General features: G+C 56.0%; 1 protein-coding gene and 1 long non-coding RNA gene across 2 annotated transcripts in view; both read left to right on the top strand.

The window, feature by feature from the left end:
• Positions 1-4,936: 4,936 nt before the first annotated feature.
• LOC135404771 (gastrula zinc finger protein XlCGF7.1-like) lies at positions 4,937-5,951 on the top strand. Its single transcript, XM_064639506.1, has 2 exons — positions 4,937-4,984; positions 5,364-5,951. Exons 1-2 carry the CDS (start codon positions 4,937-4,939, stop codon positions 5,949-5,951), a joined length of 636 nt encoding a protein of 211 aa, XP_064495576.1.
• A 6,586-nt stretch (positions 5,952-12,537) lies between these two features.
• The window catches only part of LOC135405816 (uncharacterized), a 147,174-nt gene continuing 131,740 nt past the window's right edge, over positions 12,538-27,971 (top strand). Inside the window, exon 1 of the long non-coding RNA XR_010426023.1 lies at positions 12,538-12,603. This is a non-coding gene — a long non-coding RNA (uncharacterized LOC135405816). The remainder of the gene's footprint in view (positions 12,604-27,971) is intronic.

Below are 27,971 nucleotides of genomic sequence, written 5' to 3'. Positions count from 1 at the left end.
CTCAGCCTCTCTGCTTCCCCTCTCCTGAGGGACTTGTTCTTAGACATCCCTTTCCCCTCCCGGCAATTCCCAAGCCTGTACCTGGCTCTCATCCCTTCTCTGGCTCAGAGCCCTTGTACTGGGATGGAGTTGTGATGATATTTTTGGTCTGTGTTTGGCCTTAGCCACCTGCAGTAGTTTACAGTTCTTCCTGCCAAGTTCACTGATAAAACAGTAAATTTGACCTTGGAGGGAGAACTTCTTTATAAACTGTTTTAATTGATCTCCTGTGATTGGTTAATGGCTCGTCAAGGGCATTTGGAGGAGAAAGTGATGATGAGGTGAGGAAGGCTCGCCCCCAGACTCAATTGGGAAAGACCCCCAGGACTCACTGCGCCTGCGTGAGGGGATTTCCAAAGTTCTCACCCATGCACAGAAGGGGTGCACTGACATAACCAAGGGGGTGGGATTGGGAACCCCTGACGGGGCGGTGCTGGCCACCCCTCCCCAGGCAGGTGTGCTCAATGAACTGTATAAAAGCAGACACGCTTTCCCTGCTGGGGGCCGGCTCTACACAAAGGACCAAGTTGCTTTTAGCGGGGACGCCTGCTGGAGTGGGAGCCTGCCAGCCCTCCGGAACACGCAGCTGCTGCAGAGAGGCTTTAGAAGTGCTTAGAGTGGGTAAGACTCTCTTATAGGTGACACCTGGGTGAGTAGGGTGCTGTGCCTTCCTTTAAGGGTCTTTTTGTTCACTTTTCTCCTCCCTAATCCCTTTCTCTTGAGTGCCTATGTTTTCACTGTTAGCCACCTTTCATAATAAATAGTTACTTTCTTAAGTAGCAAGGGTGTCTAGTTTTTCACCTTCCAGTATCTCTCGGACCTTTTCCCTCCCTGATACACGGCATGTGCCTAAACCACCTTTCTCCAGGATTTTGTAGTTCTGAGACTGTCCAAACCCCCCTGTTCACAGGATTTCTGGAGTCTAGGGGTGTTCACATCCCTCTTTTGTGATATTTTGGGGTCAGGGAGTGTCCAAACCCTCCTGTTGCCAGGATTTTTGAATCCCCCCCACTTGTCCCCAGAAACCAGGAGTGTAGAGAACTGGGAAGCTTCACTGTGTGAAGCACCCCTCTGCCTATTCTCCCAGACCGCCTTTCCCCCCTCTCCCACCCCTTTCCCACTGTCCCCACAATCCCCAGACCCCCCGCCCTCACTTTGGAGCTCCCACCACCCTCCCACTCACTCTGGGCCTTCTGACCCCCCTCGCACTCACTTTTGGGGCTCCCACCCCCTCTTTTCTCCCCTGTTTCCCCCCCGTTCCCACCCCCCGCTCACCCGACAGCTCCTCGCCTGCAGCCGGGGGGGCTCCCAGCACCACCAGCACCGCCAGCACGGCCCCAGCTCCCCGCACACGCTCCATGCCCAGCGCCGGACAGCTGCTGACAGCCCCAAACCAGCCGGGCGGCGCCGTTTTGGGGGGTTTGGGGCGCGCTGGGCTTGGCTGAGGGCGCAGTTGGGGCCCTTTTTTCGAGGCGTCTTCCCGGCGACTGATGAGTCATCAGCGCGGCGCGCTGGGATTGGGCGCGGGCGGCGTGGGCACTTTGGGATTGGCTGAGGGCCGTTGGGGCCCCCGCGGCAGCCCCGGGGCTGGGGGGTTCGGGGGGGGTCCGTGGGCTGCGGGGAGGGGGGAGCTCAGGGCCCACCAAAAATGCCCAGCCAGGGCTCCCAAAGCTCAGGACAATCCAAAACCGGCCACCCAGGGCTCCCACAGATCAGGGGAACCTCAAACAGAGGATAAATTGACCCGGAGCTCAGAGTTGCCCCAAACAAGAGGGAGATGGGGGGCTGAGGATGCCCAATCCCCTTTTTCCCAGCATTTTGAGTTGCACTGGGTCTTAGTTAAACAAGATTACAACTTAGAAATTAAGAGACCTCAGGTGGAAGTCTGGAAAAGGAAAAGAATCAGCTTTTTATTAACCAAATCTGAATAAACAACAAATAGTGCAACCAAAAACTTTCAGAAGAAACCAAACAAAGTCCCAAATCCCCAGGTGGGGGGGAGAAACTGTCCCGGCAGTTCAAAGCTCTCTCAGCCCCGTGTGCTCGCAGCCAGCAGTGAAGGAGTCCCTTTTCCCAGGGGCAGTCCCCAAAGCAGAACACCTCGCTCCCAGATGGGTCGGGCTCTCTCTCCCTCTCTCTCGGTCGCTCTCCACGAGGTGTCCCGTGGGGAAAAAACTTCCTCTCAGGAAAAGAGAACAAGGTGGCCAAAACCAGCTCCTGCTCTGTCCGGTCCCGGACAAACCCCAAAAGCCCCCGAACAAAGGACCCCCCGCCCTCCCCGCGGCCACCGCGGTGTCCCCGAGAGCCGCCCTCCCCCCACTGCCCCTGCCCAGCGCCTGCGGCTCCGCTCCAACCCACCCCATCCCGGGAGACACCGATGGGAATGGGGGGGACACTGGGAAACAATTCCAACACCTCTTTTCAAACCTCTGACACCTGCTTCCCAGACATTCCCAAAGAAGGGGCTTCCCGTGGCCTCGAGCCAGGGACCGACCTTTGTATTGAACCAACTCCTAGAGAGACACGTTCCCATCCCTGTCCCCATTCCCATTCCTGGGGTTCCCATCCCTGTCCCCATTCCCATCCCTGTCCCCATTCCCATTCCTGGTTCCCACAGAGGAACTGCCGGATGCCGGAGGAGGGAGCCAGGATTTATTGCCCAAAGTAGGAGATTTTCACACGCAAATTAAAGCCTCAGGAATAATTGTGGTCCTGGGTTCCACACGGGAAAAAGCAGGAAGTTGATCCATCGGGAGGAGCTGCAGGGGGGCCGGGGTGGGTGGGAGCAGCGGGATGAGCTCTGCCAGCAGCTCCTGCCTTTCCACAGGGAGAGGGAAGGGGCGGATCCAGCTCCAGGATTGCTCAGGCTGTGATTCCTGCTGGGATGAGAGTGGGGAAAGGAGTCACCATGTCCCTGTTCCCATCCCAGGGGATGGAGCCGGCTGTGGAGCTCAGGGAGAGTAGGAACTGCTCTGGAATCCCTCCTGATCCTGCTCCGTCCATCCCACCTCAATCCCACTCCATCCATCCCACCCCAATCCCACTCCATCCATCCCACCCCAATCTCACTCCAGAATCCAGCCATGATCCCAGTCCACAATTGCACCTGAGCCCACTCTGGAATCCTGCCCTGAGCTGGAATCCCCTTCCAATCCCGCTCCAACCATTAGGCCCCATTCCCCTCTGGAATCCCGGCATCCATCCGGGGATCCCTGCCCATAGTATCTGGATCCACACACGCTGCTGGGACTCACTGGTGGGTGCGGGGTCGTATCCATTCCCCTCCCTCTTCCCTATGGAAAGAAAGCGGGATCAGCACCCGTGGCACAGGATCCCCGGAATGCTGCCGGGCGATCCGTGCCCCTTCCCGACCCCCATCCCGGAGTTACCGGGTTGGAGCTTCCAGACACCGACTCCCACGAGGCCGATGATGATGATGATGGCAGCGATGACGGACACAGTGTCCTAGTTAGAACAGCTGGGACCGATTCCTCACTGGATGGGTGTAGCCCAAAACTGTGGATTCTGTGGCCTTCCATGCCATTTTCCCAGGAACTGTTGTCAGGAGAGGCCTGCCAGGTGGGGGGGGATGTCCTGAGCACCCTCCTACACTTTTATGGACTGAGCATCCTCATATCCTTTTATGGACTGAGCATCCTCATAGCCTTTTATGGAATTCCCCGCTCTGAGGGAAGAACTAAGCATCCTTTTATGGAATTCCCCGCTGTGAGGGGAGGACTGGGCATTCCTGCCTGAACTGGAGAATATATAAACCTGGAGTTTCGGAACCTTTTTACCACTCGTGGGATCCAGAGGAGGACTGCAGCTCACTGCTCTCAACCAGCCTGAGACCACCATCCTCAACTGGACTGCAATCCCCACTTTTGACCAGACTGCAACAGCTCTCCCACCAGCAGGTTTTTTTCCCCTCTCCCTTTATTTTGGACTCGGGGGGGGGGGGGCAAGGAACAGCACTTTGTTCATGGCCCAGGGTGGTGGGTTCTACATTTGGGTTTTGTGGATAAAAACCAATTGCTTGTCTGTATAATCAGACTTATTGGGCAAGGGGGGCCCAAGGAAGGCCCAAGGGGGGCCCAAGGAGTCAAGGAGGCTGGGCCAGGGGGGGAAGGGCTGCAAGGGGTGGATCCCGGAGGAGGAAACCCGCCAAAAGCGGCGGCCCAGCCGAGGGAGGAGCCGAGCGGGAGCACAAAGAAGAGCAGCCAAAAGGTCCTGGCGGTCGCTCGGCAATGGCGGGGGGGGCGAGAGCGGTTTGGGGGCCCCCCGTGAGAGCCGGAGGGGAACCCCGGTAGCCGCGGAGTGGGGAGAGCGGAGAGGGGCGATCCCGGAGCTGGGGGACCCCCGGAATGCTGGAGGGGGGGGGAGCAGAGAGGGAGCGCCGGGCCCCTTAAGTGGGGGTCTCAAAGAGGGGGAAAGCCTTGGAGTGTGGAGAGGAGGGGGGGCCTTGAGGCGGGGTGGGAGCCGAGAGCGCCAAGAGGTTTGCGAGGGTGGGAGGCGAGAGAGGAGGGCCGGCCGGCCCCGGGAGGCAGAGTGGGGAGAAGTGAGCCCTGGGACCCCCCTGGCAACACTAAAGGGGACCCCAGCGAGTGGGAACCCCCCGGAGCCGCAGGACCCTTGGCAGCCCGGAGAAGGGGGACCCCCAGTGCAGGCAGAAGTGCCATCAGGCCAGACAGGGGGGACCCCCCTAACCCCAGAGAGCAGAGAGGGGGAATTCTGGGAGAGGATTTTGGGCTGAATGTTGTTGTTTTGGGGGTTTTTATGGGCACAAGTTGCCCGGTGAGTCCTAGAGCTGGACTTGGGCAGGAGGAACCCCCAAGGCAACGCGCTCACACCTTGTTTTTCCCCCCATCAGGATTTCTGCTTCCCAATGTTTGGTCGGATGGAGGAGGAGGCTGCGAGGAAGAGGAAGATGCCGCGGGCCCCCCAAGTAGGTGAGGAGGAAGTCAGTGCCCTTTGGGTCGGTCTTTTGTGGCCGTCCTGCCGGGGCCGGAGTTGGGGGGATGTCCTTGGGCTTCCCTCTGGGCCGGAGGTAAATCCCCTGCCTGTCCTTGTTGCTTCCTGCCCCAGGCCCCGAGGTGAGGCCGGAGAGCGCGGAGGACAAATCCCGGCGGCAGAGCCTGGTGGGAGAGGCCGTTTTGAAGGGCTCCCCGGCGCAGGAAGGCAGCGGGGAGGAAAAGGGCCGGAGATGCCCCCGCAGGAGGGGCTGCAAAGCCAGCCCAGGGGGCTGTGAGGAGGAAAGAGCCAGCGTGTGCCGGGAAGGCGGCCGGAGCTTGAGGCGGAGCTGCGAGCTGGTGGTCCCTGAGCAGCCTCCCAGCAGGGAGAAGCCCTTCAGGTGTTTGGATTGTGGGAAGAGCTTCAGCAAGAGAACCAACCTCCTGAGGCACCAGCACATCCACACTGGGGAACGGCCCTACACATGTGGGGAGTGTGGGAAGAGCTTCAGTGACAGCTCCACCCTCCGCAACCACCATCGCATCCACAGTGGGGAAAGGCCCTATATGTGTGAGGAATGTGGGAAGAGCTTCAGTGACAGCTCCACCCTCCGCAACCACCATCGCATCCACAGTGGGGAACAGCCCTACACATGTGGGGAGTGTGGGAAGAGCTTCAGTGACCACTCCACCCTCCGCAACCACCGTCTCATCCACAGTGGGGAATGGCCCTACACGTGTGGGGAGTGTGGGAAGAGCTTCAGGAGGAGCTCCACCCTCCACAATCATCGACGCATCCACAGTGGGGAACGGCCCTACACGTGTGGGGAGTGTGGGAAGAGCTTCACTCAGATCTCCGACCTACTCCGACACCAGATGATCCACAGTGGGAAAGGCCCTACACGTGTGAGGAGTGTGGGAAGAGCTTCACTCAGATCTCCGACCTACTCCGACACCAGATGATCCACAGTGGGGAAGGCCCTACATGTGTGCGGAGTGTGGGAAGAGCTTCAGGGACAGCTCCAGCCTTTGCAAACACCGTTGCATCCACACCAGGGAATGGCCCTACAAGTGCTTGGAATGTGGGAAGAGCTTCAGCACAAGCACCAAGCTGCTCAACCACCAGCACATCCACACTGGGGAACAGCCCTACACGTGTAGGGAATGTGGGACAGCTCCACCCTCTACACCCACCATCGCATCCACATCAGGGAGAGGCCCTTCCACTGTGGGGAGTGTGGGAAGAGCTTCAGGCAGAGCTCTTCCTTGACCTCCCACCAACGGACCCACCGGTAAGAGAAGCCCCGAGTGCCCCGACTGCGGGAAGAGCTTCGGCCGCTGCTCCAACTCCATCAGCCATGGGAGGACCCGCGTTGGATGATCCACAGGGACCCCCGTTGGGCACAGACCTGGTGTGCTGGTTTAATGGTAAACCAGCAGGGGAAATGTCAGCGGTGACACCTGGAATGGGATTGAACACCTGGAAAGGGAATGAGAATGCCTGGAATGGGAACGGGGACATAAAGAATGGGATGGGGACAATAGCAATGGGATGGGAACACCAGGAATGGAAATGGGAAGACCTGGAATGGGAATGGGGACATTGGGAACAGACTGGGGACACTAGGAATGGGAATGGGGGCAGAAGGAATGGCAGTGGGGACACGTGGAATGTGGAGGGAACACCTGGAATGGGAATGGGAACACCTGGAATGGAAATGGGGACACCAGGAATGGGAATGGGAACACCTGGAATTGGAACGGAGACACCTGGAATGGGAACACCAGGAATGGAAATAGGGACACCAGGAATGGAAATGGGAACACCTGGAATTGAAATGGAGGCACCTGGAATGGGAACACCTGGAATGGGAATGGGGACACCTGGAATGGGAATGGGAACACCTGGAATTGAAATGGAGACACTGGAATGGGAACACCTGGAGTTGGAAAGGAGACACCTGCAATGGGAACACCCGGAATTGAAATGGAGACACCTGGAATGGGAACACCTGGAATGGGGACACCTGGAATGGAAATGGGGACACTAGGAATGGAAATGGGAACACCTGGAATTGAAATGGAGACACCTGGAATGGGAACTACTGGAATGGGAATGGGAACACCTGGAATGGGAATGGGGACACCAGGAATGGAAATGGGAACACCTGGAATTGAAATGGAGACACCTGGAATGGGAACACCTGGAATGGGAATGGGGACACCTGGAATGGGAATGGGGACATCAGGAATGGGAATGGGGTCACCTGGGCTGGGAATGGGAACATTGGGAATGGGAACATTGGGAGCAGGTTGGGGACACCTGGAATGGGAATGGGAACATCTGGGATTGGAATGGGGACACCTGGAATTGGAATAGGGAAAACAGAAGTGGGATGGGAACACCAGGAATGGGAGGAGGGACAATAGGAATGGGAATGGAGACACCTGGAATGGGAATGGGAACACCAAGAACTGGGAATGGGGAAAACAGAAGTGGGATGGGAACACCAGGAATGGGAGGAGGGACAATAGGAATGGGAATGGGGACACCTAGAATGAGATGGAACACCTGGAAAGGAAATTAGTTCACGTGGAATGGGAATGGGAACACCTGGAATGGGAATGGGAACTCCTGGAATGGGAATGGGAACTCCTGGAATGGGAATTGGGACACCTGGAATGGGAATGGGAACAACTAGAATGGGATGGGAACACCTGGAACAGGAATGCAAACCCGTGGAATGGGAATGGGAACACCCGGGCCCGGGCTGTGTCCCTGGTGAAACAGGAGGCCAGGCCCAAAAGAGTTCACTAAGAAATTTGGGCCTGCTAACAAGCTCCCAACAGCCAAGACCATCTTGGACCAAAGCTTCAGAGAATAGAACACGAACATGTCCTAGGCCTAGAGGGGATAAATTAGAGAGACAGCAGGATCAGGGAGACATTGGAAGAGGAGGAATAGGCCGGGAGCCAGGGCTTTTTCCAAGCTTCAGGGAGCGGGTCAAGAACAATGGAAGAGAAGGAAGGTCAAGCTGAGGAAGATGAGTTGAAGCCCCCAGAGCCATGGAGGAAGAGTGGAAGTCCCCTCAGGATTGAGGGCCAAGAGAATCACCGCCCCAAGCCCCGCCTGAGCTCCACCTATACTCCGCCTGTTATTAATATGCAGAGATAGAGGTTGGAATCACTTGAATATGCATTTAATCCCAGCTGAAGATTGTATAAAAATGCTGATTTTGTGTGAAGCCTTGGAGCAAGTTTGTCCAGCGCGAGCTGGCTTGCTCCCAACGTTGAATAAACAAATACCTTGCTGCTTAAAGATAAAAAAGTCTCTGAGCAATTTCATGGACCGATTTTTCGGATTCAGCGCCCACTCAGTCCCAGGATGATCCCAGTCACTCCTGGTCTCTCCCAGTTGCTCCCAGTTTTCTCCATGTGGTCCCACCCATTCCCAGTTGCCCCCAGAAGCTTCCAGCATGATCCCAGTTGCTCACAGCCACTTCCAGTCATCCCCAGTGCACTCCCAGTTGCTCCCAGTACAATCCCAATCACCTCCAGCATGATCCTACTCACTCCTGATATGATCCCAGTATGACCCCAGTCACCCTCAGTGTGGTCTCAGTTGCTCCCAGCATGGGCCAAGCTTCTCCCACCGTCACCCCAGTATGATCCCAGTTGTCCCCATCATGGTCCCAGTTGCTCCCAGTTGCCCCTAGCACAGATCCAGTCACTCCAAGTATGATCCCGGTCTTCCCTCCTGGCAGTCCCACTCAATCCCAGTTGCTTCTTCTGTAGATCCAGTCACTCACAGTTCCTTCCAGTTGCCCCCAGCCTGGTCCTAATTCCCCTTCATGTAGTCCCAGTCACTCCCAGTACAGTCCCAGTCACCCTCACCATGGTTGCAGACACTCCCAGTATATCCCAGTAGAGCCCTCAGCATGCTCATAGTCCTTCCCAGTCACTCCCAGATGCCCCAGTAACATTCCAGTTTCCACCAGTATGATCCCAGTGACTCCAAGGCACTCCCACTATATCCTATGTGGCCTCCAGTTGCTCCCAGTAGCCCTCAGTGTGGTCCCAGTTGCTCCCAGTATGATCCCTGTTGCCCCAGTTCTGGTCCTGGAGGGTCTCAGTGTGCTTGGATCCTGCTCCCAGGGGGGTCCTGCTGGGTCCCAGTCCTGGTCCCGGTGTATCTTGGTTTCCCAGTCCATTCCAGTCCATCCCACTCCATCCCAGTCTATCCCAATCTATCCGAGTCTTTCCCAGTCCATTCCAGTCCATCCCAGTCCATCCCCGCCCATCCCAGTCTATCCCACTCCATCCCGGTCCATTCCAGTCCATCCCAGTCCATCCCAGTCCGTCCCAGTCCCTTCCCAGCAGCCGCCGCCGTTTCCCGGGTCCTGCCCCCCCGCCCCCCCAAGATGCTGACGGGGGTCGGGGCTCCGTCTTTGCCTTCGTCTCCCTGGGCCTGCCTGGAATGAAGGGGCCGCTGGGACACTGCAGGACCTCCTGAAACCAAAGGAACCCGGGGAGAATTTGGATACTCCTGGAATCAAGGCACAATTGGGACACTGCAGGGCCCTGTGGAAAAAAAGGAACCTTGTGACACTGCGGAATTCATGGAATCCAGGGGCCTTTGTGACAGGGGGGCCTCATGGAACCAAAGGAACCCTGAGGTGTTTCAGAAGGTCATGGAATCAAGGGGCCACTGGGACACTGCAGGGCCTCTGGCAATTAAAGGAACACTGGGACACTGGGGCAGGACATCCCCCCTGCAATGGCCCCAAGACAATGCCCCATTTGCAAAGGGGTCAGTGCTGAGCTGAGAGGGGGCCGGGACAAGGCAGGAGATGTTGGACCCCAGACTGGTTTCACCCCAAATGAAGCCCCTGATGGTGAGGGAACCCCTGGAGTCCAAGGACTGTCAGTCCCTGGGTTTCTACCAGAAAGGGCCAGTCCCCTTTCCCAGGGGCAGGTTCTTCCAACAGAACCCTTCTTGGGGGTGTGTGGAGATTCCTGCCTTGGCTGGGGACCCCCCCAAGGTCACTGCTGGAGGCTGAGAGCAGAGATCTCCCCACGAGCGCTGCTCTAGAGGAGTTCCATCCATCTCTAATTAAGAATTCTTGCTTGTTTGTCACCTTTAGTAGAATTGCTTCAACAATTGCTTTAGTGTAGTACCCTGTCCTACCTTATCCTGTACTACTGGGAGTTTTAATGTTTCTATTGTTCACTAAATAATTCTGATTAAAAGCTTTTTTGTCATCATTTGCAAAAATAAATAATTCATTTTCTATCAATAGATCTGATTTGCCATCTCTTAATATCTAAGTTGTAATCGTGTTTAGCTAAGACCCAATGTCCTCAGGGGGATGCTGGGATTGACCAGGGGAGTGTGAAGAAGACAGAGAGGGGATGAAAGCCAGGTACCGGCTTGGGAATTGCCAGGAGGGCTTTTGAAAGGAGCGCAGGGGAAAGGGATGTCTAAGAACAAGGCCCTTAGGAGAGGGAAGCAGAGAGGCTGAGTTTTGACCCCAGCACAAAGGTGTGCAGGGCAGAGCAGAGAATATGCCCACATAAGATTCTTGTGCGTCCGTCTTTGCAGTTCTGACAGGCACTTCTTGTCACAGCCTGTCCTCTCCATTCCAGAATAGGCCCTGGCAACCAAAGAACCAACACCCCACACCATAGTGCAGACCAACCCATGTGCTTTGGGCCCTTTTGTTGTCCTATCCATTCTGGTCTATCCTCTCCATTCTGGAATAGCCCCTGGAAACCAAAGAACCAACACCTCACGCCCCCACAGTGCAGCCCCACCTGTCTGCCACGGGACTCTTTGGGATGTCACGGCCTTTCCCCCAGGAAAGAAAGCCTGGAACCTTTGGGTTTCAGATGCAGTTGGGGGGCCACCCTGGGCACTGCATGGGCAGCAAGAGCTTTCTGTCCTGGCCCTTTTTGTCTGGCAGGAATCTTCAGCTCTGTTCGGTTTGGGCAGTCAGACTGGCAATATCAGCGCAGGGCTCCTGCAAGTGAACGACAGTCCTTCCCTCCAGGAAAGAAACCCCTTACCCTCGGTCTCTTCTCCTGTTCCCTAAAACACAACCTGCAGGGGAGCTTTCTTGGATCTCTTCTCTTGGGAATTGGGAAGACAGACCCACTCCCATGTTTAACACCTCAGGCAAAACCACCCTTTCAACACCTTTCCCAACCCTCCCCAACCTTTCCCAAAGCCCAGATTTTACAGGTGTCCTGTAATTCTGGTCCAATCTCACCCAAGTCCACAAACCATGACAGAAACCTCTCAGCCTCACGCTGCGTCCTTCCCATTGCTGTGCCTTATGTGCAGGCAAAAGGCCTTAAAATCAAGGACCCAAAATTCATGGCCTGTTGTTTTTCCCAGAAAAGAAGGCGTGGTGAACTCTCCAGACCAGGGAACTGCAAGATCTCCCCAAAACTCCTTTGGTACACGCTGCAGGGCCAACGATTCCTCTGCTCTGCCTCACGGTGCTACCGTGAGCCCGAAGCCAGCAAGGCCTTGGGCCCACACGGTGTCAGGGGAGGACTGAGAGCCCCCAGGGAGGAGGAAAGCTGGGCAGGCCCCAAGGCTCCTGGGCCCCTTCCTTGCCAGCCCTTTGGCCAAGACCCCGAGGCAGAGGTGGGGCTCAGCCCCTGCACAGCAATGGGGCACAGGCTGAGCCCCAGGGACACCAGAGCCAGGCGGCCTGAGCTCTTCTTCCTGCAGCGTCTGCCTGGGGCAGCCCAGCCAGGCCTGAGTCTCTGCAGGAGAGGCCAAGCCCAGCCAGAGAGGGCTCAGCCCTCTGAGGCTGCACTCACTGCAAAGGGAACAAAACAGTGGCCCAGAGGACATCCTGCCCCCAAATGGAGAACTGGAAAGGTCAAGAATAAAAAAGTCACCCCCCCCATTATTCAAGAAATGTTCAGACCTCTTTCCTAAAAGCATCCAGGACTCGGGTCACCCAATTTTCTCTCTGAGAAGGGTTTTCCATGGTTCCCCTCAATTCCCAGGTTCAAGGGGGTCCCAGCACACTTTGGGATGTGTTGGATGCTGTGTTGGGGTGCAGATGTCCCCCCAAAGCTCCCTCAGAACAGGGTGACACAAGGGGGGGGCACAGAGGGGTCCCCATTTCTGATCCATCCTGGAGCAACCACACTGGGGGCAACTGGGATCAGAGTGGGAGCAGCTGGGCCCCTGCTGGGCTCATACTGGGACCATCCTGGGAGTGACTGCAATACTACTGGGAGTATGGGAGAGGGACTGCAACCATACTGGGGATGACTGGGATCAAACTGGATTCATACTGCAAGTGTCTGCAAGTTCCTGGGGTCATACTGGGGGTGACTGGACACATACTGAGATCATCCTGGGAGCAACTGGGACCATGCAGGGGCAAATGGCCTCCTCCAGGCAGTGACTGAAAGTGCCTGAGGCCATACTGGACTCAGACTGGGAGTCCCTGAGAGGGAAAGGAACCATCGTGGGGGGGACTGGGAGCAACTGGGGCAACCTTGGGGGCAACTGGGTTCCTATTGGGAGTGACTGGAAGTGACTGGGATGATAGTGGGAGTGGCCAGGGCAGTGCAGGAGGAGGGGCAGGAGGTGCTCCAGGCAGGGTCTGTGATTTTCTCTGAAAGTTGGAGAACAAAAACAGGATTCCACTTGGGTTGTTCTTCAGGCTGTTCATTAAAAAAGCAGGAGCTCGTTTGTCTCAAGGACTTGCACAGCTCCGAGGGGTTTTCAGTCCCAGCCCCCCAGGTCAGCCCCCAAGGTGCTGGATGGCCCTTCAGACCCACCTGAGCCCACCCCCCGTGTGCCCACCCTGTGCAGGGCAGCTCGAGGAGCCCCCGGGACAGGGGATGGTGCCTCGGGACCTGCCTCCCGAGGGGCTTCTGCCACCCCTGGGGGGCACAGAGGGGACAGGGGCACCCTCAGCTCCTCCTGCCACGAGCTGAGCTGGGACAACAGCCCGAGCTCCCGGGGCCTGGGCAGGTCCTGCTCCCTCCTGGGGCTTTGCCTGGATGCTCCTGTGCTCCTCAAATAAAAACACAAAAAGCTCATAATCCCCCAAGGGCCCAGCAGTCACAGCTCTCCTCAGCAAAGCAAAACTGGTTCCATAGGAGTGATTTGTGGAATATTTATAAGGAAAAAAAGTCAAAAAAACCAGACCAAGGATCAACTGACAGAGACGAAAATACCTGTGGATGCTGCTGTTGAGTCACTGGCAACTGCAAAGTGTTTCTATGCTTACTAAAACTATATAACCCCCCCATCAATGCCCAGCAGGAGTTGTTGGCATCACTAGTGTAAATAAAATTACCAGGCTGGTGCTTCCCCAGGTAAATATTTTCCAGGTGAGAACCCTCTGTCTGTGTTTGCAAAGGGAAGACTCCAAAGGATGATTTTTCTCCTGTCCCAATGCTTGAATATTTAATAAGGTTTAATTGATGCCATGTTTTGTTCCTGTCCCCAAGCCCCAAATTCCTCCTGGTGGGGCAGCCCCGCCGAGCTTTGCAGTTGGGAAACCTGGTCTGGGGGTTTGCTCCCTGTTCCTCAGGTGCTTGAACACAGCAGAGGGGCAGCGGGACCCTCCAGCCCCGCCCCAAGAGCCTGTGGGGGCAACTCCCCGGGCAGCCCGAGGGACAGCGCCAGGGCGGCCGTCAGGGCCCCGAGGGGACAGCGGGGACAGCGGGGGGGCTGCGACGAGGCCCCCCCACGGCTCTGGAATGGCAGATCCAGAATGGGGGTGGGGAAGGGGTGCGGAAAAAAGGGGGGGCTCGAGAGCACCGGTCACCCCCCACCCCCAGAGCCCGAGACAGGGTGTCCTGGGGCAAAACCCCTGGTGAGACCCCCCAAAGCCCTGCAGCCCCCCCTGCACAGGGGGATGCAGGGGCTGGGAAAGGGATTGCAGGGGTTGTGGAGCTGGATACAGGGGTGCAGGGGGGTCCCAGAGCTGGGGAAGGAGATGCAGGGGGGTCTCAGTGCCCAGGATTCAAGGGGGGCCCGGGGTCAAGGCAAAGGGGGGCTCCCCCCGGGATGGGGGTCCCGGGAGGGCACACACGCTCCGGGGGGGGCACACACGACCCCCGGGGACCCCCCTCAGCTCCTCCCGCAGGCAGAGGCCGAGCCCCAGCCCAGGGAGACGAAGCCAAAGACGGAGCCCCGACCCCCGTCAGCATCTTGGGGGGGCGGGGGGGGGCAGGACCCGGGAAACGGCGGCGGCTGCTGGGAAGGGACTGGGACGGGCTGGGATGGACTGGGACAGACTAGGACACCGGGATACAGCGGGAGCAGGACCGGGACCCCTCGGGACCAGAACTGGGGCAACAGGGATCATACTGGGAGCAACTGGGACCGTCACCGAACGGGAATAAAACTCTCTGTCACTGGAATGTCAGGATTAGAAAGTGGTTTTATTTTTTTCGGCACTGGGTGCGGGGGTGGGGGGTCGGGGGGTCTCCTCCCATCACCCCCACACTGGGCTGTCTCACACCCTGGTTTCTGTGGATGTAACTAATACATGTGCATTACACTTCCCCAAACTCATGCATATTTACTAAACACTCCCACAGATTCTCTCACACATTTGAATCAGTTTCCAGAACTCATTTACATCAGAGTAGGGGTCTCTCGAGGGTCTCTGGTGGCCCTTTGGGGAACATCCCTTCTCCAAATTATCCTTCTTTGGTCACGGGCCTGAAAAACCAGTTTCTTCTTCTGGAATGCTTCCCAGCTCTGGGGGCTGGCCAAGATACTCCTCCTTATCAGTGGTGCTTTTCCCGGCATCAGACCTGGCCCCGGGGGGATCGGGGGTCGTTCCCAACCGGCTCCGCTCCGCCCTCGGGCCCCGCTGGGGCCGCCCCGCAGTTCCCACCCGGCTCCGCCGCACGGCCCGGGCCCCGCGTGTCCCGCTGCCGCCTGCCCGGCCCCGCCGAGCCCAGAAACGCCGCCAAATCGCTCAGGGGGACCAAAAACCCTTCCCGTGGGCAGCGAGGGGCGCGGGGGGTCCCTGTGAAGGCCCTTCCCCTCAGTCACTGCTGGGCACCCGCTGCCCCCGCCCCGAGCCGGGGCCCTTCCCAGCGCTCCCAGTGTGCCCAGCCAGCCCCGAGCGCCCCAGGGAGGGCTTCAGCTGGGCACGGCACACAAGGGCTGCTGGGGGGTCCCACCTCACTGCGGGGCCCTTGGTTCTCCCCGGGCTGGGCAAACCCGGCGGGTGGAGTTTTGTGCCAGAACTCTGTCCCCTCCTGCGCTCGGCCCACGGGATTCGGGGCCGTTTTCCCTTTTTGGGGCAAATAAATCCGAGGTGTTGAGCACTGACAGGACGCAGCAGCCCTGCAGCCTGCGGAGCCCGGGCTGGCCTGTGCCTGGCAGAGGAACAAAGCAGCTCAGGGGCAAATGACTCCTGGTTAATTGGCCTAATAAATTGCTCCTAATTAGGGGGCAGACAAGTGAGGCCCCGGGGCTTCCTGCCCCCCACAGGGCTGGGAAAGCAGGGCCAGGAGCTCCACAACACAGTATTTGTGTCTATTTTCAGATAGATCTGGCATTTCATTGATCAATTCTGGACATTTTATGCTTGTTTAATGATATTTTATTGATTCTCTTCAAGATGAGGATCAACATCTGTATCCTTACAGACATGGTGCTTTCCAAGGAGAGCAGGACACAGGCAGAGCCAGGAGAACCAGCCTGCAATCACACAGTGCCACCGGGGAGAGATGTTGTAGAGCAAAGACTCCCTTCAGGTTGGAAGGAAACTCTGCATTCAGTGAGCTGCTTGGAGAATGTGTGCCCACAGCTCTGTTGGAAGCTGACAGCAGGGAATAACATTCCCAAGCAGCTGCAGCTCTGCCCGGAAGGAAGGACTGTCTGTAGGTTCAGACACTTCTGAGTTTGACCCTTCAGACCATAGTGACCCTTTCAGAGACAACGCTGAGGACAAGTGTGTTTGAAGAGCTCAAGCTGACTGAGAAGGGCTGCAAAGCATCCTGGAGAGCTGATTTCCAAGATCTCCATGGGCATTTGGCACCTTGATAAACTTCTCTTCTTCCCTCAGTGCCCAGGGAACACCAGACAAGGTCACACAAGGGTTTCCCTTGGAGTGCCCTGGGCTTGGCTGGTGGAATCTTCTTGGGGGAGGGCAGGGATGAGATGAAGGCAGTTGGGTGAGACTTTGGAGTGGAAGATTGTACCTGTTTGGGGTTTTCTGCCTTGAAAAAAAGCTCACCATGAGCTGTAGAAGGCCCTGTGCTGGGTAGATTCAGCTACTTGAATAAAGTTTTCAGTTTAAGATCTTTGTTTTTTAGGAGCTCCTGATACCTCCAAAAGCCAGGTCAGGATCCCCAACAATTTCCTTTCCTATGTGGATATAATTACTTGGCAGGACTCTGTTGTGGAGTCTAATGCTCTGTACTAAGACATTTCTGGACTAGTATTCCAAGGAGCATCCCAAGCATTGTATCCTGTCCTGCTCCCTTCTCTAATGTATCCATATATAAAACTCAGTAATTTCCCTTTTACAGCCTATTTATTTACCTAAATGAGTTCATTTGACTTCCATATATTAAGGGATGCCTTTATTTCCTGGTCTATTTTTCCTGATGAAATAAATAATCCAACAGTTCTGCTGGAGTCCAAGTTCTTAAATCACTGGAGTTTTCATTGCATGTATTGTGTAACAGGTTGAAAACTTCCTTAGCTGGCAGCTGGAACAAAACTCCATCCAGCTCCCAGAGCTTGCAAACCTCCTTCTTAAACAGCAGGAAGAGCCCCAGTAGATGCCCAAGTGCTGCAGAATGGCAGGAAATGCAGGCAGTGCAGTGGTTGCAGTGTGTGAATCTCTGCAGTTCAGCAGAGGCTCCTCATCCCTCTGGAGCAGGGAGGTCACTGCTGGGAAGTTGTGCTGTGCAGAAGCCTTGAGCTCCTGTGGCAGGACGAGCACAGGGCAGTGCCACGGCCTTTGTGGGGAAGATCCTGCCGGGCCTGCCAAGTGCTGCTGCTCTTTGGAAAGCGGGAGAGTTGTGGGTCCTTGCGAGGAGGAGAATGAAGATGTTCAGCAGTAGAAAGCAGAGCAGAGCAGTGCCCTCCTTTTGTCCGGGACTGCCAAGGGGGCACTGAACCTGGCGAGCCCTGAGCCAGGAGCAGCAGGAGGGCAGTGTAAACCCGACAGCCCTGGAACAGCACGAGAGGCTGCAGAGCTGGAGAAGGAATTCTGCGGGAATACTCAAGTCCGGAATGCTGCTGGAAGCGTCCCTTTGGCCCCTAGAATTGCCCTGGGAGTTTGCTGCCAGGCTTTGCTGCTCTCCTGCTGCAGTGAGTCAATGGGAGCTGCCGGGTGCTGTGGGCTGGCGATGCCGTGGGGAGCAGCTGCCCGGCCGTGGTGCCCCTTGCCGTGGGTGCCGTGCGGGCTGACGGTGCCGGCGGGTTCCGTGGCAGCGCCGGAGCCCGGCGGGATCCGCAGCGCGTCCCGCCCGGCGCTGCAGGTCCGGCAACGGCAGCGAGGGCTGCCAGGCCTTGGGAAAGCTGCGACCTGCAGGAGCTGTCAGGGCTCCAAGGCACAGCCCGGGGGGCAGCAGAGACACAGAGTTCCTGCTGTGCCCATTCCCGTTCCTGCCGTGCCCATTCCCATTGCTGGTAATGCCCAGCCTGCTCCCAGTGTCCCCGTTCCTGTCCCCAGTGTCCCCATCCTGGTCCCCCACATTACAATTCCCGCTCCTGGTGTTCCCATTACCAGGTCTTGGTAATGCCCCACCTGTTCCCCATGACACCATCCTGGTCCCCCATGTCCCCATTCCCATTCCTGGTGTTGCCATTCCCAACTCTTGATGTCCCCATTCCCAGTTCCTGTTGTCCCCAACCTTTTGCTGGCTTTCCTATCCTGTTCCTGGTGTCCTCATCCCTTTCCCCATTGTCTCCTGGTGTTCCCATTCCCTCTTCCTGGTGTCCCCAGCCTGCTCTTGGTATCCCCATTCCCAACTTCTGGTGACTCCAACTTGTTCCCAGTGTCCCCATCCTGGTCCCCCAAGTCCCCATTCCAATTCCTGCTGTCCCCAACCTGCTCCCAGTGTCCCCCATTCCTGTCCCCCTTGTTCCCATCCTGGTCTTCCACATCCCCATTCCCAGTGTTCCCATCCCAGTCCTGACGTCCCCATTCCTATTCCTGGTGTCCCCAGCCTGTTCCCAGTGTCCCCATCCAAGCCCCCCTGTCCCCATCCCCATTCCTGGTTCCCACAGAGGAACTGCCGGAGGCCGGAGGAGGGAGCCAGGATTTATTGCCCAAAGCAGGAGATTTTCACACCCAAACTAAAGCCTCAGGAATAATTGTGGTCCTGGGTTTCACACGGGAAAAAGCAGGAAGTTGATCCATCGGGAAGAGCTGCAGGGGGGCCGGGGTGGGTGGGAGCAGCGGGATGAGCTCTGCCAGCAGCTCCTGCCTTTCCGCAGGGAGAGGGAAGGGGCAGATCCAGCTCCAGGATTGCTCAGGCTGTGATTCCTGCTGGGATGAGAGTGGGGAAAGGAGTCACCATGTCCCTATTCCCATCCCAGGGGATGGAGCCGGCTGTGGAGCCCAGGGAGAGTAGGAACTGCTCCGGAATCCCTCCTGATCCTGCTCCATCCATCCAACCCCAATCCCACCCCAATCCCACTCCAGAATCCAGCCCTTATCCCAGTCCACAATTCCACATGATCCCACTCTGGAATCCTGTCCTAGTTAGAACAGCTGGGACCGATTCATCACTGGATGGGTGTAGCCCAAAACGGTGTATTCTATGGCCCTCCATGCCATTTTCCCAGGAACTGTTGTTGGGGGGGGGAGGCCAGTGAGGTGTGTGGGGGTGTTCCTGTCCTCATATTCTTTTATGGAATTCCCCACTCTGAGTATCCTCATACCCTTTTATGGAATTCCCCTCTCTGAGTATTATCATACCCTTTTATGGAATTCCCCGCTCCGAGGGAACGAACTAAGCATCCTTTTATGGAATTCCCCACTCTGAGGGGAGGACTGGGCATTCCTGCCTGAACTGGAGAATATATAAACCTGGAGTTTCGGAACCTTTCCACCACTCGTGGGATCCAGAGGAGGACTGCAGCTCACCGCTCTCAACCAGCCTGAGACCACCCCCCTCAACTGGACTGCAATCCCCACTTTTGACCAGACTGCAACAGCTCTCCCACCAGCAGGTATTTTTCCCCTCTCTTTACTTTGGACTCGGGGGGGGCCAAGGAACAGCGCTTTGTTCATGGCCCAGGGTTCTGGGTTCTACATTTGGGTTTTGTGGCTTAAACCCAATTGCTTGTCTGTATAATCAGACTTATTGGGCAAGGGGGGCCCAAGGGGGGCTCAAGCAGGCTGGGCCAGGGGGGGAAGGGCTGCAGGGGGCGGATCCCGGAGGAGGAAACCCGCCAAAAGCGGCGGCCCAGCCGAGGGAGGAGCCGAGCGGGAGCACAAAGAAGAGCAGCCAAAAGGTCCTGGCGGTCGCTCGGTAATGGGGGGGAGGCGAGAGCGGTTTGGGGGCCCCCGTGAGAGCCGGGGGGGAACCCCGGTAGCCGCGGAGTGGGGAGAGCGGAGAGGGGCGATCCCGGAGCTGGGGGACCCCCGGAATGCTGGAGGGGGGGGAGCAGAGAGGGAGCGCCGGGCCCCTTAAGCGGGGGTCCCGGAGAGGGGGAAGGCCTTGGAGTGTGGAGAGGAGGGGGGGCCTTGAGGCGGGGTGGGAGCCGAGAGCGCCAAGAGGTTTGCGAGGGTGGGAGGCGAGGGAGGAGGACCGGCCGGCCCCGGGAGGCAGAGTGGGGAGAAGTGAGCCCTGGGACCCCCCTGGCAACACTAAAGGGGACCCCGGCAAGTGGGAACCCCCCTGAACTGCGGGACCCCCGGCAGCCCGGAGAAGGGGGACCCCCAATGCAGGCAGAAGTGCCATCAGGCCAGACAGGGGGGACCCCCCTAACCCCAGAGAGCAGAGAGGGGGAACTCCTGGGAGGGGTTTTTGGGCTGAATGTTGGTGTTTTGGAGGTTATTATGGACACAAGATGCCAACAGCTGGACTTGGGCAGGAGGAACCCCCAAGGCAACGCACTCACTCCTTGTTTTCCCCCCCCATCAGGATTTCTGCTTCCCAAAGCTTGGGCGGATGGAGGAGGAGGCTGCGAGGAAGAGGAAGATGCCGCGGGCCCCCCAGGCAGGTGAGGAGGAAGTCAGTGCCCCTTTGGGTCGGTCTTTTCTCTTTTGTGGCCGTCCTGCCGGGGCCGGAGTTGGGGGGATGTCCTTGGGCTTTCCTTTGGGCCGGAGACAAATCCCCTGCGTGTCCTTGTTGCTTCCTGCCCCAGGCCCCGAGGTGAGGCCGGAGAGCGCGGAGGACAAATCCCGGCGGCAGAGCCTGGTGGGAGAGGCCGTTTTGAAGGGCTCCCCGGCGCAGGAAGGCAGCGGGGAGGAAAAGGGCCGGAGATGCCCCCGCAGGAGGGGCTGCAAAGCCAGCCCAGGGGGCTGTGAGGAGGAAAGAGCCAGCGTGTGCCGGGAAGGCGGCCGGAGCTCAAGGCGGAGCTGCAAGCTGGTGGTCCCTGAGCAGCCTCCCAGCAGGGAAAAGCCCTTCAGGTGTTTGGAATGTGGGAAGAGCTTCAGCAGGAGTACCCACCTCCTGAGGCACCAGCACATCCACAGTGGGGAACGGCCCTACACGTGTGGGGAATGTGGGAAAAGCTTCAGGCAGAGCTCCACCCTCCGCAACCACCGTCACATCCACAGTGGGGAACAACCCTACACGTGTGGGGAGTGTGGGAAGAGCTTCAAACGGAGCTCCCACCTGCTCCAACACCAGATGATCCATAGTGGGAAAAGGCCCTACATATGTGGGGAGTGTGGGACGAGCTTCAAACGGAGCTCCCACCTGCTCCGACACCAGATGATCCACAGTGGGGAAGGCCCTACACGTGTGCGGAGTGTGGGAAGAGCTTCAGTCAGAGGTCCAACCTGCTCCGACACCAGATGATCCACAGTGGGGAAGGCCCTACACGTGTGCGGAGTGTGGGAAGAGCTTCAGGGACAGCTCCAGCCTTTGCAAACACCGTTGCATCCACACCAGGGAATGGCCCTACAAGTGCTTGGAATGTGGGAAGAGCTTCAGCACAAGCACCAAGCTGCTCAGCCCCCAGCACATCCACACTGGGGAACAACCCGACACGTGTAGGGAATGTGGGACCGCTCCACCCTCTACACCCACCAGCGCCTCCACATCAGGGAGAGGCCCTTCCACTGTGGGGAGTGTGGGAAGAGCTTCAGGCAGAGCTCTTCCTTGACCTCCCACCAACGGACCCACCGGTAAGAGAAGCCCCGAGTGCCCCGACTGCGGGAAGAGCATCACATGGACAGCGATGACATCACAGAGACAGCGGTGACATCAAAGGAACATTGGTGACATCACAGGGACATTGGTGACATCACGGGGAAAGCGGTGACATCACAGGGACAGTGGTGACATCACCAGGGTTTAATTTTGGTGTGAAAATCTCCTGCTTTGGGCAATAAATTCTGGCTCCTCCTCCGGCATCTGGCAGTTCCTCCCTGGGAACCAGGAATGGGAATGGGGACGGGGGAATGGGAATGGGGACCCCTGGAATGGGAATGGGAACACCTGAAATGGGAATGGGGGCACCTGGGAGCTGACTGGGAACAAGAGGAATGAGAATGGAGACATCAGGACCTGGGAATGGGGGCACCTGGATTGGGAATGGGGACACCGGGGAGAGGGATGGAGACACTGGAAGCAGGTTAGGGACACCAGGAATGGGAATGGGGACACCAGGAATTGGAATGGAGACACCAGGGACTGGGAGGGGAACACCTGGAATGGGAATGGGAATTCGTGGAATGGGAATGGGAACACCTAGAATGGGAATGGGAATTCGTGGAATGGGAATGGGAACACCTGGAATGGGAATGGGAACATTGGGAGCAGACTGGGGACACCAGGAATTGGAATGGGCACACCTGGAACGGGAATAGAGACACCTGGAATGGGAATAGGGAAAACAGAGGTGGGATTGGAACACCTGGAATGGGAATGGTGACAATAGGAATGGGAATGGAGACACCTGGAATGGGAATGGGAACACCGAGATCTGGGAATGGGGAAAACAGAAGTGGGGTGGGAACACCAGGAATGGGAGGAGGGACAATAGGAATGGGAATGGGGACACCTAAAATGGGATGGAACACCTGGAAAGGGAATTGGAACACCTGGAAAGGGAATAGGAACACGTGGAATGGGAATGGGAACACCTGCAATGGGAATGGGAACACCTGCAATGGGAATGGGGACACCTGGAATGGGATGGGAACAACTAGAATGGATGGGAACACCTGGAACAGGAATGCAAACCCGTGGAATGGGAATGGGAACACCCGGGCCCGGGCTGTGTCCCTGGTGAAACAGGAGGCCAGGCCCAAAAGAGTTCACTAAGAAATTTGGGCCTGCTAACAAGCTCCCAACAGCCAAGACCATCTGTGCCCGTTCTGTTCTACTGACTGGAGCAAAGCTTCAGAGAATAGTACAGGAACATGTCCTAGGCCTAGAGGGGATAAATTAGAGAGACAGCAGGATCAGGGAGACATTGGAAGAGGAGGAATAGGCCGGGAGCCAGGGCTTTTTCCAAGCTTCAGTGAGCGGGTCAAGAAGAATGGAAGAGAAGGAAGGTCAAGCTGAGGAAGATGAGTTGAAGCCCCCAGAGCCATGGAGGAAGAGTGGAAGTCCCCTCAGGATTGAGGGCCAAGAGAAGCACCGCCCCAAGCCCTGCCTGAGCTCCACCTATACTCCGCCTGTTATTAATATGCAGAGATAGAGGTTGGAATCACTTGAATATGCATTTAATCACAGCTGAAGATTGTATAAAAATGCTGATTTTGTGTGAAGCCTTGGAGCAAGTTTGTCCAGGGCGAGCTGGCTTGCTCCCAACGTTGAATAAACAAATACCTTGCTGCTTAAAGATAAAAAAGTCTCTGAGCAGTTTCTCGGACTGATTTTTCAGATTTAGCGCCCAGTCAGTCCCAGGATGATCCCAGTCACTCCTGGTCTCTCCCAGTTGCTCCCAGTTTCCTCCATGTGGTCCCACTCATTCCCAGTTGCCTCCAGAAGCTTCCAGCATGATCCCAGTTGCTCACAGCCACTTCCAGTCATCCCCAGTGCACTCCCAGTTGCTCCCAGGATGATCCCAATCCCCTCCTGCATGATCCCACTCACTGCTGGTATGATCCCAGTAGGACCCCAGTCACCCTCAGTGTGGTCTCAGTTGCTCCCATCATGGGCCAAGCTGCTCCCACTGTGATCCCAGTATGATCCCAGTTGCTCCCAGTTGCCCCTAGCACAGATCCAGTCACTCCAAGTATGATCCCAGTCCTCCCTCCTGACAGTCCCAGTCAATCCTAGTTGCTTCTACTGTAAATCCAGTCACTCAATTCCTTCCAGTTGCCCCCAGCCTGGTCCTAATTCCCCTTCATGTAGTCCCAGTCACTCCCAGTATGGTCCCAGTCACCCCCACCATGGTTGCAGACACACCCAGTATATTCCAGTAGAGCCGTCAGCATGCTCGTAGTCTTTCCCAGTCACTCCCAGATGCCCCAGTAACATTCCACTTTCCACCAGTATGATCCCAGTGACTCCAAGGCACTCCCACTATATCCTGTGTAGCCTCCAGTTGCTCCCAGTAGCCCTCAGTGTGGTCCCAGTTGCTCCCAGTATGATCCCTGTTGCCCCAGTTCTGGTCCTGGAGGGTCCCAGTGTGCTCAGATCCTGCTCCCGGGGGGTCCTGCTGGGTCCCAGTCCTGGTCCCGGTGTATCCCGGTGTCCCGTCCCATCCCAGTCCATCCCAGTCTGTCCCAGTCCATCCCAGTCCATCCCAGTGCATCCCAGTGCATCCCAGTCCGTCCCAGTCCCTTCCCAGCAGCCGCCGCCGTTTCCCGGATCCTGCCCCCCCGCCCCCCCAAGATGCTGACGGGGGTCGGGGCTCCGTCTTTGCCTTCGTCTCCCTGGGCCTGCCTGGAATGAAGGGGCCGCTGGGACACTGCGCGACCTCCTGAAACCAAAGGAACCCTGGGAGAATTTGGATACTCCTGCAATCAAGGCACAATTGGGACACTGCAGGACCTATGGAAAAAAAGGAACCTTGTGACACTGCGGAATTCATGGAATCCAGGGGCCTTTGTGACATGGGGGGCCTCATGGAACCAAAGGAAGCCTGAGGTGTTTCAGAAGGTCATGGAATCAAGGGGCCACTGGGACACTGCAGGGCCTCTGGGAATTAAAGGAACACTGGGACACTGGGGCAGGACATCCCCCCTGCAATGGCCCCAAGACAATGCCCCATTTGCAAAGGGGTCAGTGCTGAGCTGAGAGGGGGCCGGGACAAGGCAGGAGATGTTGGACCCCAGACTGGTTTGACCCCAAATGAAGCCTCTGATGGTGAGGGAACCCCTGGAGTCCAAGGACTGTCAGTCCATGGGTTTCTACCAGAAAGGGTCAGTCCCCTTTCCCAGGGGCAGGTTCTTCCAACAGAACCCTTCTTGGGGGGTGTGTGGAGATTCCTGCCTTGGCTGGGGACCCCCCAAGGTCACTGCTGGAGGTTGAGAGCAGAGATCTCCCCACGAGCGCTGCTCTGGGGGAGTGTCAGAGACTGGAACTGTTAATGATTTATGCATTCTAAGAGACTTCTGCAGGCTTTTGACTTTCTGATGGGCAACTGGGCCCATCCCCCTCCTCCAGTGCAGAAGATGTCAAGCCCCGAAAAGGCAGGAAGAGCCGAGTTTACCACGCCCTCCACATGAACTCCGCCCCAAAAAGGGGGACACCACCCTATGAAAACAACTCCCCGCCTTGGGGAGGTGCAAAGGATATGGATATTGACTGGTGACTTTGGGGGTCTGGGGGGGGATTTTTGCTTCTTTCTTCTCCCCCCACCGCCTGCGGATCAAGACATCGCTGGATCCAGTGGGCGGTGATTATACCACTCTCATCTTTTCTTTTTTTTCTTGCTCTCCCTTACTCTTATCCTGTCTTTCTCTCCCCTATGCATTTTTCTCCTCCGTTGAAAGGTTATGACAGCACCCAAAATTCTAGCATACCTGTTGATACAAAATTGTTAAAATAAACCTTCTCAATATGTTTTCAGACACTGATTATTTAGTGTCGTTTCACTTTAATCCACCCCAAGGGAATTATTGATAAAACCTGGGTTACCCCCCCCCCCCCTTTCTCCTGGGGCGGGTTGTAACATTTTTTTGGTGCAGTGAGCAGGGTCCTTTGGATGTGATGGAGTAATCGGTGTAGTCCAAAACTGATACCGAGGGTGAGTCAAATGGTGACCGTCCCCTCCCTGTAAAATTATAGTGAGAATTTTTCTCCTCTCGGTGTGACCCGGGCACATCAGACTTGTTGAAAGGTTTCCTGGTGTGGGCTGGACCTGTTGAAAGGTTCTCTGGTACCTGGACCTGTTGAAAGGTTCTCTGGTACCTGGACCTGTTGAAAGGTTTTCCAGGAGAGAGTCAAACCAGCCCTCAGAGGGTTAACGGGGAGAAAGACATTAACCTGAGCTGGGTTAATGACTGAGTCCAAAGGGATGACACCCCAGGGTGAGTTATATGGGGATTATTCCCTCCTGATAGTTATCCTTGGTTTAGAACTGGTTTTTGTGGGTGCTGTCTTAGGCGTGTTCCTTAGAGCAGTGCAAAAGGAAAAATCGGCTATTCAGAAATCTGTAAGTGAAGTGATAAAATCTTTCCAAGAGTCAATGAGAGCTTTGCAGGACCAGCTAGAAAAAGAGGCTATTCAAAAATCTACCTGATAGGTGATAAGATCTCTTCAAGAGTCAATGAAGGCATTACAGGAGCAATTAGGAAAAGAAGGCCTGCAGTTAACTGCTGAACATCAGGCACTGCAGGGAGAGAGAGATTAACTCATTGCTTCGTTCTCCCCTGCAAGATGAGGAGGAACAAAATGAAAGGCTTAAAAAGATACTGGAAATGAAAAATTGTGAATTGCGAGACATCAATTCAAAATACCCTAAACCAGTAGATGTTAACAAATCCCTGTACCCCTCTGGGGAATTAGAAGAGCTTAAACAAAGATACCCGGAGGACGAGGTAATACATCTGCGTCCCCTCATTAAAACTGAAACCACTGGCCAGGGGGCAGATTGGCAAACTACCACACGAATTACCCCGTACACGGGGGAAGCACTGGCCAGAATTCAGGAGCAATACAGTCATAAGGCCAGTGAATCAGAGACTGAATATGTGTGGAGGGTGTCCCTTACTGGGGGGGATTGGATTTTGTTGAGTGAAGATGAGGCCAGAGGATTTTGGGGGTCATAGGTCTTCCTGACCACAAATGATAACCGAGCCCCATGGTCCCTGACCCAGAGAGCTGCCTACTGGGCAGGCGGGTTAGACCCTATAGAAAGGGGAGATCCTCACATGATTAAAACCCCCACAATTGGCCACATTGTAAAAAGTGTACAAAAAACCGCATGTCTCCAACTACTGCACACAAAATTATTAGACCCACAATGAAATTCCCCAATGGAACTCGAGGCGGATCCACAGAGATTTCCAGTTTTAATTCGAGGCCTGCCTGATGCACTAAAAGTTTGTGCTAAACAATTACAGAAGCGCATAAAGGCAACCCCCAGACCTAAAAGAAGGGGTGTTCCGCCAGGGATAACCTGGTTGGAGATAGCCCAAGAATTAATAGCTACTGGTCAGCAGCTGGGGCTCTCTGGTACCAGTGGCCAGAGAATACACTGCAGGAGGGCAGGGAAGGTCCAAAAACCTGCCTCGCCAGGTATTTGTCAACAAAATGTGTCCTCTAGCGGGAGAAAGAGATACAGTCTGTGGGTGGAGGGTATTGCAAAAGGAATTCCTGGAGAAGTGATGGACAAACTACCCACTGCTAATTTAGAATACTTGATAAAGCACTGGGATAAGATCAAAGAGCACAAGTCACCCCCTAGGGGCAGCCCCTCTAAGGAGTCCAACACTGTGATCCCCTCAGCCTCTCCAGAAACCGGACTAACCAGTTTGACCAGTTCTGAGTCAAGGAACTGGACTTACTGCTCTCCAGTAAATAAGCCAAAAAATGACCAATGGGTTTATGAGGGAAAGCTTACAGAAAACAACCAGGGAGATTTGGTAATCACTTTTCCTCTCGGCCCTTTTAAATCTTTGGTTACATTCGTGGTAGACACGGGTGCACAGGTCTCAGCACTCCAAACTGAAGCTGCTATTCAGTGTGGCATTAAACCAGACAAAAAAAAATATGGGTAACTGATGCCTTTGGCAAATCCCAACCCCAGTACACTGCTCGAGTGAAATGCTGGTTACCTGGAGATGAGACAGCCACAGAAACTATCATGATTGTGGGGCCATTACCAGCTAACATCCTGGGGTTAGATCTACTAAAGGGGCGAGCCTGGACAGATGCCAGAGGGAGAGAATGGGTGTTTGGTCTCCCATCCCCCTCTGTTCGTCTGTTGCAAACCGCTCCAAGTCTGCCTCCTTCTAAAATAACAAATGTAAACCCCCACCCACTCCCTTTAGGAACACGTGAAAACATTACCCCAGAAACTGCAGAATTGCAGGAGCAAGGGGCAGTTGTCCATATACACTCACCATGGACAGTATGGTCTGTCCATAAACCTGATGGGCAGTGGCAGCTGCCAGTGAGTGACCTCGATGCTGACACTGGCTCACAAACAGCTGCTGTACATAACAAAGCTGAACTGATTGCCCAGAGTGCTGATGTCACCACAGGGGACCAGACTCAGAAAGTACTATCACCCACTTGGAAAGTCTGAGACTTCAAATTCCGACAGAAAAAGTAGCAGTGTGTATTCCCCCTGACACCTTGGCCACCCTAGAGCAAATAAAGATGCTGAAAAGTAAAAAGGAGCTCCAGCATGCCCTGAGTTTATTTGTTTTTTTGAGAAAACAT

This window comes from Pseudopipra pipra, chromosome W, assembly GCF_036250125.1.
Source record: "Pseudopipra pipra isolate bDixPip1 chromosome W, bDixPip1.hap1, whole genome shotgun sequence".
Lineage (NCBI taxonomy): Eukaryota > Metazoa > Chordata > Aves > Passeriformes > Pipridae > Pseudopipra > Pseudopipra pipra.
Note: the sequence above shows the minus strand (reverse complement) of the source record. Positions and strands in the feature narration are given on the sequence as shown.

Bases quoted from the DNA above. Each gene is read 5' to 3' on its own strand.
- LOC135404771 (XM_064639506.1), top strand. From the start codon at position 4,937: ATGGAGGAGGAGGCTGCGAGGAAGAGGAAGATGCCGCGGGCCCCCCAA. The intron at 4,985-5,363 runs GTAGGTGAGGAG...GTCCCTGAGCAG, and splicing joins AGATGCCGCGGGCCCCCCAA to CCTCCCAGCAGGGAGAAGCC.